Source organism: Xyrauchen texanus, chromosome 27 (genome assembly GCF_025860055.1).
Source record: "Xyrauchen texanus isolate HMW12.3.18 chromosome 27, RBS_HiC_50CHRs, whole genome shotgun sequence".
In the NCBI taxonomy this organism is placed as follows: Eukaryota; Metazoa; Chordata; class Actinopteri; order Cypriniformes; family Catostomidae; genus Xyrauchen; species Xyrauchen texanus.
This window is the reverse complement of record NC_068302.1, coordinates 22,591,627-22,609,624: the sequence shown is the minus strand read 5'-3', so window position 1 is coordinate 22,609,624 and position 17,998 is coordinate 22,591,627. Positions and strand designations below refer to the sequence as shown.

General features: G+C 37.7%; 1 protein-coding gene across 1 annotated transcript; it reads left to right on the top strand.

Moving 5' to 3' along the window:
- The first annotated feature begins 1,056 nt into the window (after positions 1–1,056).
- On the top strand, positions 1,057–17,402 carry LOC127620628 (protein Wnt-2b-A). The gene is made up of 5 exons (XM_052093812.1): positions 1,057–1,724; positions 8,909–9,129; positions 11,351–11,628; positions 11,956–12,220; positions 16,401–17,402. The coding sequence occupies exons 1-5, from the start codon at positions 1,528–1,530 to the stop codon at positions 16,628–16,630; spliced, it is 1,191 nt and encodes a 396-aa protein (XP_051949772.1). The 5' UTR covers positions 1,057–1,527; the 3' UTR covers positions 16,631–17,402.
- Positions 17,403–17,998: the final 596 nt, after the last annotated feature.

Here is a 17,998-nt window from a genome sequence, read left to right as displayed (position 1 = left end):
ACAAGTTATATTGGTTTTAATCAACTTTGTTTTGTTTCAATAGCTTCCCCTCTTAAGTTGAAACAACATATAATTTTAAGGCAGCACAAACACTTTTTTTTTACTTGAAACAATAATATTTTTGTACAGTGTACTGTTGGAACAGGGTATTTGCTTTATTTTGAATTCTTTAAATTGTCTATTTTACAGCATTAAAGCCATTCAAATTTATGATGCTGCAATTTCATAACAGACAGACTCAAATGAGGCACTAGAATGTTTTCACTCATCCAGAGTCATGCAAAAGGCAACTATGTGATGTTTTGAAACTGGAATCTGCGCGATGTTTATACACAGCAGTACTCGTGCAAGCTCTAGAACCTTATCTGTAAACATAAAGTTGTGTATTCAGACACGCGCAGCTCTCCTGATGCTTAAGCCCTCTTATTGCGTAATCTGTGTGAATACTGCATGCTTGAGTGGTACAATTGTTGTTCAATTAATACTACTACTACCACTACTAATTATATTGTTGTTATTATAACTAATAATCTAATGTTTGGTATTGAAAAAAACTGAAGTAAACCAAGAGGGACTTCTGAGTTTACATAAATTAATTTATATATTAGATTATTCATGAGAATAACCTGTAATATATATATATATATATATATATATATATATATATATATATATATATATATATATATATATATATATATATATCAACCCGCCGCAGAATCTAACTAAAATCCAACGTAGATGGTTTTTATGTATTTATTTGCCTGTGTTTGTGACTATGACCTCCAGCATGGTGTGTAAATGAAGATGCTGTGTGTTGTTCGACTGGCGTTTTCGAGTCGTTGAAAGGAGCGTGGCGCATGTCTCCACTGACCGGAGAACGGCGCGTATCATGAGCGAGCCGAAGCATCCCTGCGGCTCCGGTCTCTGTAAACTCTACCCAATAAGAGCGAAGGGACGGCGGGCTGTCAACATTCCTATCGCCTCTCTTTCCCCCCGTCGCCCACCCCTTGGTCTACAGTTCGCACAGTTCATCGCTCCGGTTTATCTCACGCGGTCTACTATCAGCGCGCGCAGAAAGCGCGAGGCGACTCCAATGGAAAAACGGAGAGGCGCGTATTTCACAGCACTGGGGATGATATCTGTTCTGAACGCAAAGGAGAAAAGGTGGAAAAGTTGTCGATTTCTCTGATTAACTTGCATGAGACTTCATCTGATCTCAGAAGGGAGGGAAGAAAAAAAAAGAAAAGAAAAAGAAGAGTGAGAGGTCTTCCAACGCTCTCTGGACCTGCCGTCTGGCTTGGATTATTTCTGCTGCGGTTGCCAGCTCTCTGGGAATACTTTTATATGGCACACGCTAATGTCTGGGCAGATGCATGATATTTGTCCGTGCACGGAGCTCTACATTTGTCCCACTATCAGAACCCTGATTTTCAACAGGTCCCTGCAGACCTAAACGTTCGTTACACTCATTACCTGCAATACAGAATTGTGTTTTCTTGTCGTTGCTGGGGGACACGTTTAACTATGTTTGGCTTCAGTAAAGTTCTTGTGTCGCCCCGGATTCTCAAGAGATCTGCCGTTGCTTCCGGAAGCTCAGGATTAAGACATTTAATCAGAAGCGGTTCATCCTCACCCTGCGGTACTCGTGCCTCCACACGGTTGTGTTGCGCGCTCATATTCCTCCTGCTCATCCTCACACCTCGCGTGGACTCGTCCTGGTGGTAAGTAGCGTCAAGCATCTCCGCGCGCCGCTGGTTTTGCACACTCGCGCGCAGAAACCGGGCTTTTTTCTGCTCTGTGTGACTGAGTTGTTGCCATTTAGGGGGTTACAAAGTTTGAACTGTTTACAATAGTTATGATATTGCAGTATTATAGTATATTATTTAAAGTTAGATGAATAGTGGCGGTGAACAGGTGTTTTCGTTTACGTGAGCTAGAATTCTACTATTACTTTGTTAAAATACACAGATTAGAGGTTAATTTAATGTGAAAACTTGGTGTATTTTTATTTATTTTTTTTAAGAAATGTCTGCTCTTTAATGTTTATCGGATGTGTATATGGGGCAGACAGAGGTAGAGAGTGAACACAACTCCAGTGAACACACAGGTTGCGCGTGCAGATCGCACCTCTCACCCCACCAAGAAATTGGTCCTTAAAACGTAATTATTCCAGAAACGCACAAAACACGCCCTTCTCCCCCTCAAAAAACCTTTGTAAACGTAGGCTACATGAGGGATGGGATTTTCCCCGATACCAGAACGCATGTTTACAGGCACTGTACATCAATATTTCAGAGTTATGACTTAAGATTTCATGGTGTGCTCTTGGTGTTATGCCAGGCAGTAACGGAGAAATAAATGAAATAACTGCAAAAATGGGTCGGGCCTCCTGCTTACACACTTAGCTGGTGACTACAGTACAATGAGGCTGAACGATCTTGAAATAACCAGCCACATGTTCATTGCATATATGCGGTTGGAGTGTGCTTGTTATTTTATTATTAGTAGGCTATATGGGCATGTGGTTATGTGTGTGGGGGAGAGAAAGTTTTGTGACTCAAAATCAGACAAAAGTTTTTCAATTTAGTTTTATGTTTTGCTCATTACAACAAGCAAAAACAAAAGCAGTGTTAAAAATCAGATACACTGGTGGCCAAAAGTTTGGAATAATGTACAGATTTTACTGTTTTGGAAGGAAATGGATACTTTATTTCACCAAAGTGGCATTCAACTAATCACAAAGTATAGTCAGGACATTATTGATGTAAAAAACAGCAACATCACTATTTGAAAATGTCCTTTTTGATCAAATTTAGACAGGCCCCATTTCCAGAAGCCATCACTCTAACACCTTATCATGAGTTATCATGCTAAATTGCTAATTTGGTTCTAGAAAATCACTAGTCAATCATTGTTTTGAGTAATGAAGGCTATACAATGCTTGAAATTGCCAAAAAACTGAAGGTTTCATACAAAGGTGAACACTACAGTCCTCAAAGACAAAGGACAACTGGCTCTAACAAGGACAGAATGAGATGCGAAGGCCAGATGTAAAACTAAACAAGAGGATAAGTTCATCAGAGTCTTTAGTTTGAGAAATAGATGCCTCACATGTCCTCAACTGACAGCTTCATTGAATTCTACCCACTCAACACCAGTTTCATGTAAAACAGTAAAGAGAAGACTCAGGAGTGGCCTTATGAGAAGAATTGCAAAGAAAAAACCCTTTTGAAACAGAAAAACTAAAGAAAAGGTTAGTGCAGGCAAAGAAACGCAGACATTGGACAACAGATAATTGCAAAAGAGTGTTATGGATCTTAACCCCATTGAGGTTTTGTGGGATCAGCACGACTGTAAGGTGTGTGAGAAATGCCCGACAAGACAGCCACATCTATGGCAAGTGCTACAGGAAGCTTGGGTTGAAATGTCACCTGAGTATCTGGACAAAATGACAGCTAGAATGACAAGAATCTGCAAAGCTCTCATTGCTGCACGTGGAGGATTTTTAGATGAGAACTCTTTGAAGTAGTTTAAGAAGTTCTGATTTTTTTTCTTCTTCAAATTGTAACAGTAATTTTGCACGTTATTAATGTCCTGAATATACAATGTGATCAGTTGAATGCTACTTTGGTGAATAAAAGTACCAATTTCTTTCCATAACAGCAAATATTTTCCAAACTTTATTCCAAACTTTTGGCCACCAGGGTAAATGTTTGAACACTTTTCAACTTTATCAAGAGTTAAAGTACATTCTTTACTAACAGCAAAATACAGAAAAAAGACAGAAATAGAGAGGAGAGAAGCAAGCACAGGTTTGTAGAGCCCAGGCAAAAAGCAAGCCTTTTGTCACTATCAGGTTGTAATAAGTCAAGCTGACATTCCCAATGTGAGGCACTCACAAGAGATAGAGAAAAGGTCTCTCTCTCTCTCTCTCTCTCTCTCTCTCTCTCTCTCTCTCTCTGATCTGCTCATCCATCACCTTAAGCAGACAGAGCAGGAATCCTCTTAAGCTACTGGACGGCCTGTTAGTGTCTCATAACAGTGAACTTATTTCACAGACACACACACAGATGAAGCAAGACAAAAGCCAGCTCTGGACTTTCACACAGTGAGAGATAGAAAAGTGTGTGTGTGCCCTTTGATGTGAACTTCAATTATTTTTGACCTTTGAATTTTTGTCCATAGACTAGTCCAGCCAGTTCATCTACTACATAACAGTCTGGGGAGAGAAAGAGGGAAGCTTATGGCACACACAAACTCTGACAATTATCCAAAAATTAAACAGAACATGGCCCAAATCATTCAAAACTTCTTCCTATTACTTCTTCCTATTACTGATCCAAATCACCTCCAGAACAGCAGACCCCTCGGAACTTTAGGACCCTGTGATTATGCATATCAGCTAGGGTTGAACGATTAATCGAAATACAATCTAAATAGCACTATGATGTAGTGCGATTATCAAACCCCAAAGGCTGTGATTTAATTAAATAAAAAGTCTGCACATGCTGCTCCTTGCGCTTACTGTATGTACGCAGCTCTGTTCTCTGTACCATATTTACACACACTCAAAGCACGCTTAAGGCTTATGAGCTGATTTCTCGCTTACTGTTTGATAAAATCTGAGAATTCGGACATACTACTCCATTGGCATACTGTTTTTGGCATTAATATATAGTAGGGAGGTAAGTATATTTGGACACAGCGATTTTCAACTCTAATACAAACAGAAACATCTTCCACCAAAATAAAGGCTTAATTGTTATAAAACTATTACATTTACTGTATATTGTCCTGTTTGATAATAATATGTTACTGTTTAATAATAATAATCACAAATACATCAAACAAAAAGAATAATAATAATTATTATTATTATTAGTAGTAGTAGTAGTAGTAGTAGTATTAGTATACAAAAATCTATTTCCATAATAACGTATATTATAGTACTTAATAAGTTATTAACATAAATTATTGTGTTCCAAAATAAAATGACAAAAAGTGGGCTGTGACCCTATCACAAAATGGACAAAAACTGGAACACACTGAACTGATGACTGGGAAGATGATAACTGCAGCATGTTTTCCCTTGACTTAATTTGGGTTTAACTTACAATTTGTGTGTGTGTGTGTGTGTGTGTGTGTGTTGAAGTTTCTCAGTAGACATGCAGATTATTTTTTCCTCCCCTTTTCTCCCCAATTTGAAATGCCCAATTCCCAATGCGCTCTAGGTCCTCGTGGTGGCGTAGTGACTCGCCTCAATCTGGGTGGCGGGGGACGAATCTCAGTTGCTTCCGCGTCTGAGATGTCAACCCGCACATCTTATCACATGGCTTGTTGAGCGCATTACCATGGAGACAGTGCGTGTGGAGGCTTCACTCTATTCTTCACACCATCCACGCACAATTCACCACGTGCCTCTGCGAGAGCGAACCACATTATAGCGCCCATTATAGGATGTTACCCCATGTGAGTCTACCCTCCCTAGCAACCGGGCCAATTTGGTTACTTAGGAGACCTGGCTGGAATCACTCAGCATGCCCTACTTACTAGGTTTTTTAATAATATTAATAATCATATTGCAGTTCAAATCACAATCGCAATATTCTATAAAATAATTGCAATTACATTTTTCTTCCAAATCGTTCTGCCCTAATCTCCACTCCTACAGACTGATCACATTGTAAATTCGGCAACAGTAGTTAGAAAGTTTTGCTGCTAAAATTGGTCTGTGCTTACCGAAATTACAATAACTGCCCCCAGTGGCCGAAGCTGGAAATTTTGTTAAAGGTATGGGCACATGTGAACTCCACAGAATGGCGCCAAAAATTAGTTATATTTTCAAACCCTGAACCTAACCGTCAATTAAGTAAAAATTTGATTTTAGAGTGAAAATGCAACGTCAGAATTGGGCACAACATTGTTTATATGAACGTAATTATTTTCTGAATCCCAGATCAGAACATGTGTTTTGAAGGTTGCGCCAGAGGGAAATGTGTTCACAGTCGAACTGAGTTGATTTAGGGCACATGAACTTTCAGAAGCAACATGTTGATTTTCTGTGTGATCACTTTAACCCTTTTACTGAGTTTGCTCTTCCATCAAAAGGACCTGAGAACTGTTTTACACACAGACTGTTGTAGAGAAAGTTGTAGAGAAATGGAGAGAGAGAGGGGGTTAACCACTACTTGGTAATAGAAGTGACAAATTTCTACAGTCATACATTCTTTACCCAGTCAAGCCTAACTACACACACAGACATGCAGTGTAAATGAGAACACATTTTACTGTGTTTTTACAGCATGTGGTTGTGGTCCTATGGATAATGATTTACTGATGCTGGTAAAGACAACCTGCACCCCATCACAGTCTGTAGGACCAGCCTGGTGTGTATTTGTGTGTGTTTTCTCAATCTTTAACTATCAAACACAAAGAGCAGTGGCTGATAAACCCTATAATCACAGTCAAATTGGATATCATTGTGGGAGGAACACACATGGGCAGGCTGTGATCCAGGAGGTTGATTCACAAATATTGTTTCACGAAAGGTTGTAACTCTGTATTCTCATTTAAAAATGTTTGCAAACTAAAATGTTAATGAGACCTAAATCCTCCCATATTCTGTCATGAGAAAGTTTATGCTTCTGTGAAGGCTGAGACCAGGCTTGCTGTTGTATGCATTAGAGAAACAGTAAACAAATGTTGGACAGTGATGGAATGGGACAGCCAAAACAGGAGTGGAAACTACACAGAGAGAAAGAGAGAGAGAGCACTATAATATCCAAAAAAATGCAGTTAATTAAAGGCGAAGTGTGCCACTAGCATCACTGAACAATTTAATAAAAATAATGATTGTTTTTAATTGTTTACTGAACATGATCTCTGTCTTCCATTAGTAGTGCAAACAGGTAGTTTTGCCCCAAACTCGTGCCATTGGTTGAGCAGATGTTGTTATGTTGGTCTGGTTAGGATGTTCCAACAAACAAAACAATGTTTTGATAGCTCCACACAGCCACAGTGTTTTAAAGAAATTAACACGCAAATGGTTTACTTATCAGGGTAAACATTATCCATAGCAACGGATGCACCATGAAAGCAAAATTGACAGAAAGTTTGTTCCTCAGTTCTGGCGATTCCATCAGGCTCTGCAATATTCTGATATTTGTATTGCGTATTTAATTGCAAATGTTTTATTATGTATATATATAAATTCTCTATTTTAGTTACATTATATTGATCATACCAATATTTTGGATCGACTAACCCAAACTAATTCCAAAACCTAACCAAGTATTAACAATAAAAACATGTAACAGTCAAGTAAATGTAGTCACAACAATTGTTGTTAAATTACACTATTATATAGATATTTCGAGCACTTTACCATTTCGCTTCCCCTTATACCTATCCAGTTCTCAACAATATAAAAGACGTAACAAGCAAATATAGTACATACACATTAATTTATTCTGAAAAATGACAAACAAGCACTATAAAAGTGAGAATAACTTGTATGTTAATTTAAATAGTGCTCATCTCATTTTTTTAACCACAGCTAGACAAAACGCTGGATAGCTCAACGAGTATTGAAGCTGACTACCACCCCTGGAGTCGTGAGTTCAAATCCTGGGCATGCTGAGTGACTCCTGCCAGGTCTCCTAAGCAACCAAATTGGCCCAGTTGCTAGGGAGGGTAGAGACACGTGGGGTAACCTCCTCATGGTCCCTATAATATGTGGTTCTCGCTCTCGGTGGTGCACATGGTGAGTTGTGCATGGACGCCTCCACACGCGTTATGTCTCCGCGGTAACGCGCACACCAAGCCACGTGATAAGATGCGTGGATTGACGGTCTCAGACAAGGGGGCGACTGAGATTCGTCCTCCGCCACCAGAAATGCGCTTAAGTGCATTGGGAATTTTACATTACAAAGTGGGAGAAAAGGGGAAAAAAAAATCTGCATGCCTACTAAGAGACTTCAGCAAAGTGTTTAAGCATCAGAAGCATTTCCCCAAAAATGAGACAAAGCATATCTTTCACTATGTGAACCGCTGTGTGTGACTATCAAGCTATCCAAAAAGTACAACAATGTTAGCTTAAACAAATTACAAATTTGAATTATGTCCTGATGTCATTGTAATCTCATTAGTCACTTTTACTCTTAATTCATCCAGCCCCCTTCTCTCCTTGTTAAACGAAATTACCGAACAAAACGAATGAAATGCCTCCTCTCTTTTAGATGGTCAAAAGACAATAAACCTTGCTCATTCATGAATAGAATAGGGGAATCAGGCAGTTTTGTTCAGTGGGTCAAACCGATGATATGCTACTCTACAGCCTGCACTAAAATGCTATTGGCTTGCTCTTTATTCTTTACAGGTGGAAAAGGTCACCAAAGCAGTCTCCCACTTCAAACTAGTGCAGTGCTGCGGCTGATGGTGTTTAAAAGATTTGCATGCTTATTTAGAGTTAAATATTTTAGGGAGGCTGAGATGAATTTTAGGGGGTTGATGCTCACCTTGGGCTCAAAAGCTGGTTTCAAATCTGTTGGTATTACTAGCTTATTATGCAAGCATATTTAAAACCATAACTAACATTGGCTCTTCCAATGGTTTGTTTGTAAATGCCTGTTTACGTGTGATGTCATATGTCTGTTGATAAACTTCCCTCTTTAACTAAACTAATGACTGGCAAGATTCAAGGAATAATCAAACTCAGTCATCATATTCTGTGGCATCAGACAATGTCTAATCACTGAATGTTTACTTCAGACTGAGTGTGCTATGTTGATCTGGTCTGGATGCTTAAACAAGGATATGTACTTTCAGAGTAGCAACTGGCAAAAATAATCTAATTGTAATTGTTTGGGGGAATTCAGGTTTAAGCCACTATGTGTGTGTGTTTTAGGTATATTGGTGCCCTCGGGGCCCGTGTAATCTGTGACAATATTCCTGGGCTGGTCAATAAACAGAGACAGTTGTGTCAGAAATACCCAGACATCATGCAGTCGATTGGGGGTGGATCTAAAGAGTGGATTCGAGAGTGCCAGCATCAGTTCCGCAATCATCGCTGGAACTGCAGCGCCTTGGACAGAGACCATACTGTATTTGGAAGAGTCATACAACGCAGTAAGTACTTGAAAATTGTGTGTGTTTTAGAAAACGAAAGTGAGGAACATGGGGTCATCAGCAAAACATGTGATTGGGCATGAGTGATTTCAGAGACCCGAGGTGCTGGACTGCACAGTGCATAAGTGCAACCTCAGTATTGTTTCCACATGATGGGAAACAGATATCAACCTCAGTTCTAAAAAGGTTCTCTCTCTTTATTACACAGATGTCTGGAATACTTTATTCTGATCAAATGTGTTTGTATATTGACTGTTGGCAACCGATTTCATACACACTTGTGCTAGTATCATGTCTCTTGTATCACTCCATGTTGTTAGTTGGATAATGTACAGTCAGCCAATGAACAATCCAAAATATGTCTGTCTATTTTTAAGATTTACACATTTGAATTGCATGACTAATTGAGAAATCTTAAAAAGGTGTACGTAATCTTTCATTTTAAAGTAATTTTTCAAATGAAATTCTAAAATGAAAATCAATGAGGAGTATGAACTTAAACAAAATTCCTAAGCTGTAGACAATACAGTTTGATAAATGGCAAAACAACTACATTTGCTTTGGCATTAATTGAGCAAATGTAGTTAAAATAAGATTCCATTGGTTAGCATTAGTTAACTACATTAGTTAACATGAACTTAAAATGAACTATACACTTTTATTTATTCATTTATTAATCTTGGTTAACATTAATTTGAACATTTGACTATACATTTCTACAATTAAAAGTTATATAAATTAAACTTTAATAGTTAATGCATTACAAACTAAGAATGAACCAATATATTTTTTTATAAACTAACTTTAAACAAGATTAAAAACATAATGTAAAAATTATATTTTGCATTGTTACCTAATGATACCTTATGCATTCATGGATATTAATCTCATATGGTGAATAAGCATACTACACTTTAACAACAGTTACTCCGTATAGCTTTAAAATAGTTATTCTCTTGGACATGTTCATCAATGTATATCACTGTGAGATATTAATGTAAACTCTCAGATCTCACAGGAATCCAGACACATTTACAGCTGTCCCTAGGCAGGTCTGATAAATAGACAAAACTCCACAGGCTCACTTGATTCTACCTGTGGGACTGTTCAAACCTGAAGTTTACTCAAGAAATTTTCACTGTAAATGAATGTGCTTTCTTTTTGGCCTTTATACAAAGTTCCAAAGATCCATGTGTGAAAATATCACTCCTCCAGCATTCTCTTTGCCTCTTTACCACATAAACAGGCATGGAGGATGTAAATGTTTGGAGAGAGGATTCTGGCAGGCAGACAATCTCTTGCAGCACAGTGCGTATTCAGTTTATGAAATGGAATTAGAGTTGGAGAGGTTGCCAAGAGAAGATTATCTTAAAAAATATGTTTCTTCAGAGAATATCTTTGCTGCATGAATGATAGTATGATTCAAACATAGATATCCTCCAGATGTCATTGCACTGAGTGAGCTGTGTCAAGTTAGTGGAACTTAAACGTTCGAAAATGCATATGGAGGCACCTGCATTCTGTTCCATCCCTTCTGCTGCAACAAGCTTTTTTAAATGCAAGAATGCATTTGGTTTTATGTCCAGCAACATAAGATGTTGCCATTCACAAATAAAATGTGTTTACTTTCTCATAAAAGTATGCAAATATATTCAATATTTAAATGCACATGTAAATATCTAGATTTTCTTCAATTTGATAATCAGATTCAGATTCAAATTGCACATTAAAAACCATAACACAGCTTTTGAAGTTCACACTTTTGACTTAATCACAAAATTGTGATTAAATAATTGACATCCCTTTGTACTATACAGAGGGATGGACAATTTACATTGTGGTAGTTTTCTTATATTCACTTATGCCAAATGAATCAGCATACACGGGGTTAAACACAAAGGCAATGTTCAGAAAGGACGTGAGGGTAAGAAATAACCACCAACCAAGGCTAACACAGGCAGTTCACTAGCCTTCAAACAGTTTATCCTAGCAGAGAATGGCCCGCCCTGGATGGATTAGGCATGCACTAATATTTAAGCCAAACACTCACACTGGGGCTAGACACACCCCTAGAGGCTGGTTACTGGCGGACAAATCAGAAGTGCTGTTTGGGATTATATGATTCTCTTTTGAGCACAACGGAGGATACGATTAAGTGTGTTGGAGTGTCTGATTAAGGACCTAAGTGTGAGTTTTGATACTTAATGTATTGTGCGTGCAGGCAGTCGTGAGGCGGCATTCGTATACGCAATCTCCTCGGCAGGAGTGGTGTTCACCATTACCCGTGCCTGCAGTCAGGGGGAGCTAAAGACATGCAACTGTGACCCGCACAAGCGTGGCCGGGCCAGCGACGAACGAGGGGAGTTTGACTGGGGTGGCTGCAGTGATAACATCAACTATGGGATAAAGTTCGCCAAAGACTTTGTAGATGCAAAAGAGCGAAGTGTGAAGGACGCACATGCACTCATGAACCTTCATAACAGCCGCTGTGGGAGAATGGTGAGAACAGCGGCTTTTCACTTTTTTTTTTATATTACACATTTACAAAGCTGTTATAAAGATGTTATAAAATGTTACTGTACCATTAGTGTGGGGAAACCTGCTAAATTCTTATAATGAATTGCCTTATTAAAACTAAACATCATAGTATTCTGGCACATAAATACTGACATATACTAACATATAAATAAAACAATGCCACTGTCCTGTGGTAATGTTAAAATGTAATACTGTTTACATTCTTTTGCTATCCTCAGTCATGTGGGAACTGTTCATATAATTTCTACTAAGGATCCTTTTCTATTTCTCTTTCTCTCTTTTTAACAGGCTGTAAAGCGCTTTATGAAACTGGAGTGTAAGTGTCACGGTGTCAGTGGGTCATGCACTCTGAGAACCTGCTGGTTGGCAATGTCCGATTTCCGTAAAACAGGCGATTACCTACGCAAGAAATACAATGGCGCCATCGAGGTCACCATGAACCAAGATGGGACAGGATTCACAGTAGCTAATAAAGACTTCAGGAAAGCCACCAAAAATGACCTGGTTTACTTCGAGAACTCTCCGGATTATTGCCTCGTGGACAAAGCTGCAGGTAAGAGAGATGAAAAAAACCTTAAATAACTAAGGAAATATGAAAAATTGTGTTAAAGTTTAAAAGGTCAGCGCTTAGGCTTTGGTTTTGTGTGAATTAAATATAAGTTTTTTTGTTGTCATGACACTCAGCATGTGTCTTGTTTTTCTTAAATTTTGTATAAAGTTTAAAGTATACAAAATGTAAAAAACCCAAAATTAGATAGCTTGTATTATTACATTATGGCTGAGTTTGTATGTTAACAGTAGAAGTTTCATATTTACTGTTAAGTGTTTTGAACAAATCCCTAACTAAACTGTTTGAGCAAAATCATTGCAGCGTTGGACACCTTTGCAGGAATGTAAATTCTAAACAGTACATCTGACTTATTTAGTAAGAATGAAACAAACATTAAACTATACTGGTGACTCACACATTACTAATGACATAAATACTCGGCTCTGCTGTTGACTCACTCAGTATTAATGAAATTAATCTTGGATTTCTCAGAATCAGAGAGCAGACATAGCTCATCCTCTCTGATGCCTGGCAGGTGAGAAAATAATATAAGTTCCTCAGAAAGTCCTGTTTATGAGAGAAATCACAATTATTCATGTTTCGAACCTAGTCTCTGAATGAAAATTACTATAATTAAATTTTTGCACTTTGTTTTACATGATGCTTTCTATGTTTTGCTGCAGTTTTCTGCAGAAATGAACTCTTGAGGTGCTACAATAACTGTTTAGTGTGTTTTACTTACTTTCACAAAAATCACGGGTACTATGGCTGATTATGACTTTATAAACACATGCTGTTCACTCTATTACCCACACTCTGCTATGTTATTATATACAAAACACTTCAAGACTCAAAACAACTCATTTTGGCCGGGGGTGTCACACATGCAGACTGTTTTGCTGAGATCTCGCTCTTTTCAGTTAGATGTATGACACACTTGCCGGTTAAAAATTGTGCAGGGGTGACACACAACGACTCACCGCAACTATCTCTCTCTGACAAAATAACAACATTAGTAAAATTGTAATTACAATAGTGATTTGAGTGTTTTCAGACATGTAGCTTGATTGATTTTTCCGAAACACAGGGATAAAATAGTTACAATGTTGTATTTTCTTCATGGTTTGAATGGCTTTCACACGGTTATATTTTAAAATGCACCAAAACTGCAAAATGTCCGCCAAGGTTATTTTTATCCGTCATTGGTTGCAGGATCACTATGGATTTTAATCAGCGTTTGTGATGATATGCAGCTGAGTGTGATAAAAAAAAGAAGTTCAGATCAACTTGTCATCTTGTCAGTTCTTCTCAGTTACAGAATTATTTTTTCAAACAAAACTTTTATGTTATGATTATGTTTATGAAGCTTGGAGTCCGAGCCTTGAGCCCAGCCAAAGACCCTCGAAACGAAAGTAAAAGTGAAGTGAAAGATGTGATGTGGTTGCTTCAGTAAATGTGCTTTTCATGTCGAATTTGCTTTTAAAACATTATCGGTTAGGTTAAGGATGTGTGTTTTGTTCACTTCTCATGTATCCTTTGAGAAACTATTGGTTAAGTTTTTAAGTTTAAGTTGTTTAAGTTAAGTTTTAGGTTAGGGAGGTACACTTTACTAATTAAAACGTCCATCTTATATTCACCTTAAAAACCTTGTCCGATTACAACATCATTTCACTCATTTTTGGCACCCCTCACTGAACACGGGTAATGAAGCACGTCATTTTATTTAGCAAAACCTTTGCCATTGTCATGTTAATTTCATGAGATCAGGCTGCCTGTTACAGATCTGAGAGAATTCTTACTCCTTCTAAGATCCAGTGTGATAGTGGTAAGCCAAGTACATTTTTACATGACTCAATATTGCGGAGGGAGTTAGGATTCAGTAACTGCAGTAAATTTACTCTCATACCTGCACAACCCTAAACCTGACCATACTGCCCTTGAGGGTATAAGGGCAATATAGGCTTTGACAATGTCAGAAGAGGTTAAACTGGATTTTTTTTTGTTTTTTTGCTCTGTTAATCCTTGATAATCAAACACTACTCACTGTGATAACACACACCACTGGGAAACACAGACCTCTCCAAGAATCACATGGAAAACCTGCATAATGCCAATGTTAAAATGAGCCAAACACACACACTTGAATCTAAAAAACCCATTATCATCATTATTAACAGATAGAGACCTAAAGTAAATTAGTTTGTTTTGTTCAGCAGTGACCCAGTGTGACCTATAGCCAAGGCCAAGACATTTCTCTATTTTATATCCCAGATATAATCTCAATCAGTACAATAGTATAATTCCCAACAGGAGAAATTATTAAGACATGGTAGTGCTGTTTTAGTGAAAAACACACTATTTTTACATATGTCATAAAAACGTTTTAACGCACCGATCCGTCAGTTTATTTTGCGATATCACCGGCTGACTGTACATTATCACACGTACACAGCGATTTACCTAATAAGTAATTAAATGGACATAAAATATTATTTTGAGTTGAAATTATTTTACATCGTGAGAAGAAAGCCGGCAGAGTGATACGAGAGACATGAAACTTGCAGTGTGTGAGACTGGTTGCAAATTTGTGGACAAATATACTGTTTAGCATTCATAATACAATACTATTTGACAGTGATTGACCAATCAGAGTCAAGTATTCCAGAGAGCCGGGAATTAAGATGAGGCTACTGCAGGTTACTCTGCTTTTCTAGATAAGCTCTGCAGCAGTCTGACACTGCTCATGCATCAGTTTGATGCTTTGAGTGTGTGTTTGGATTGTGTTTGGGTCAGACAGACAGCTTACAGCTCAGTGATTTCAGAGGGTCAATGCGCTTACCCCACTAAACACCACCACCACCCCAGTGGAATTTGCACCCCAAGGATACAACAGGCTCATTTTTCAAATCCTATTCTTTCAAAGCTGCCAGCACAACCATCACTCTCTGGTTCTCATGGCCACAGGGCAGGCTGAGATTACAGGACCGTTGTTTTAAAGGAGAGAGACCCTCACTCTCCACTGTGTGTATAACCTTGCAAAACAACAACAAACACAAACAACAAACACAAAAACACCAGCCTGATTAATTTATGGTCTTCAGCACAATTTGCATTATACAAGACAGATATAATTTTATATAATTGTGTTCATTTGAATTTTGTTAATCCTACTGATAATCCTGTATATCAAAAGCACTGAAGATTTTCTAGATAGCAGAGATGTAAATTTGAGAAAGAGACTCAAGTGCTTAAGTATAAAGTGACTTGCAACTAAATGTAATTTGAGAGGTTTTTAAGGTAAACCTTACATTTTTAAAAACCTAATATTTAAAGAAATATTTCTTTCTTGAACACTTCTCTAGTCTCTTGTGCATTCTAAATCTTTTTTTCCCTGCGAGATTATGCAGTAATTGGTCCTATATTCTGCAGGAATGCTTCAACATGATGGCATCAACTGAGCCAGATCTCATGTAAAAAAAAAAAAAAACATGACAGTGCTGACTGTCAAAATGATATTACGTGGATCAGTACATGTATCACGGTTGTTCTGAGGTTATATTTCCACTGTGTGGCTCTCAAAGCGAGTTACTGTTAATATTCTCTCACACAGATTATTTTTTAAGGTTAATGCCTTATCAAGTTTTATGTCAAATAAACCTACCTCCCTACCCTAAACCTTAACCTTAAACCTAACGGATAGTGTCATAAAAAGCAAAATGAGTTGAAAAATGCAATTGCTGAAGCAACCACATCATATGATGAAGCTTCTATGACACATTCTTCAGGACTTGTATCCCGGTTGTTTGCATCTCAAGTGCAACACTCATTAAGTGCAGCTTCTGAACAATTGAATCGCATCTGAACTTGTTTATAAATGTAGTTGTAATGTAATGCAAATGTTAAAATGAAGACATGTACTATAGTAAAAGTGTTTTGATGTCATAAAATAGCATTGTGTGAGGAACATAGCAAAAGGAAACCTATCACCAAAAAGGATTTGAGACTTGACTTGGGTTCAAATTGTGACAAAAGACTGGACTTGCCTTAAAAGACTTGAAAACTTTGAAAGACCACCTCAAAGATTTGAGAACTGACTTGGATTCTATGTTAGAGACTTGCGTCAGGTCTGAAATCCGCATGCTTTTCTGTTAAGATATAATAATTTCCTCCTTTTGTGTTCCAGGTTCATTGGGTACTGCCGGTCGGGTTTGTAACAAAACATCCCGGGGTACCGACGGCTGTGAGGTCATGTGTTGTGGGCGGGGCTACGATACCACACGCATAAAACGCATCACTAAGTGTGAGTGCAAATTTAAATGGTGTTGCGCCGTAGAGTGCAAAGACTGCGAGGAGGCCGTCGACATTCACACCTGCAAAGCTCCTAAGCGTGCTGAATGGCTGGACCAGACCTGAGACAAGCCCACTTCCTCCCGTTCCTCAGGATTTTGTCCACGGCATTCTGGGATCTGAAGTCCATTCCTTACAATATTTTTCCCCCAATCCCTCGTCTTCGTTGCATGGCTTTATTTGAACTGTTTTTGTGAAAGCACTACAAATTAAATCTACATTTCCCATGAGCGCCTTGCACACAATGCCCGATATGGCAGATTTAACTCTCTTTCTTCTTATCTCTTTGTTTGTTTTTAATTGATTTGAGGACAATAATGGATTCGAGATTCAAGAACAACATGTGCTCTATCTTTTTGATGTATTGTTTGCTATGTTTTGATGTGAGAAATTTGTTCTATGAGTGTTGTTATGTGACAAAAAGTGTGCTGCTTTTAAAATAATATTTTAAACTGACTCTGAGCCTATCGCATATTATCATGGCTAATAGCTGAATATGTAAAAGTTATTGAAAACACCACTGTGTACTAAACATCCATCACATGCCCATACTGAACAGTATTTTACTTTGTCCTACATTAATACTGAATATAACAGAATTAATGTGGCTCAGTTGACATAATAGAAACAGCTCTGTTCATCACATGAATTCCTGTCAGAAAGCTTCTCTGGAATCTACAGAGGATTTTAAATATTAATTATATAAATGAGTCTGCAATTCGGGCAGTTTAGCAAAAATGATGGTATTAAAAATGTCATGATTACAAGTGAACATATGAAGAAAGCTATTTACATCTGTGACTGGTAGAGGTGTAAATGCTCTTCAGCTCTCCTATGCTGTGATACTTGTTAGCTATTATTATTAGGGCTGTCAATCGATTAAAATGTTTACATGGTGTCCCAATTAATTAATTGCGATTAATCGCATTTAATCGCATATACAAATATTTGCTGAGAAAGCCCCTCATATAAAAATATTCAACATATAATGATTAAATAATTATTCATAGTTATCTTTAAATATTTTAAAATGATATATATATATATATATATCATATTTATATATATATAAAATAAAAAAATATTCTGATAATTCAGATGCATTACATTCTTGTAGCAGAAGAGTTAATCATTTATAAGACAATACAAAAAGTGGCTTTAGAATACAATGTATTGTTCACTACCATAGCATTGATCATAAGTCAATCATTGGCATACAGTTCACAGCAATCCATTTCACAAGTGAATTTCTCAATCAGTTTGAGATTTATTATGAGGGCTTGTTTAAGGGCCCATCAATTTACACCTACGCTAGACATCTCGGGTGTGTTGCTGTAATGAAGAGTCAGGCTGGTTAGGATCCATTTGCGGTTTATTTAGACAGAGGCAATTCAGGTCGTACAGGCAGGGTTAGGCACGGGCAAACAGAGTGTA

Bases quoted from the DNA above. Each gene is read 5' to 3' on its own strand.
- LOC127620628 (XM_052093812.1), top strand. From the start codon at position 1,528: ATGTTTGGCTTCAGTAAAGTTCTTGTGTCGCCCCGGATTCTCAAGAGA. The intron at 1,725-8,908 runs GTAAGTAGCGTC...TGTGTGTTTTAG, and splicing joins CGCGTGGACTCGTCCTGGTG to GTATATTGGTGCCCTCGGGG. The intron at 11,629-11,955 runs GTGAGAACAGCG...TCTTTTTAACAG, and splicing joins ACAGCCGCTGTGGGAGAATG to GCTGTAAAGCGCTTTATGAA.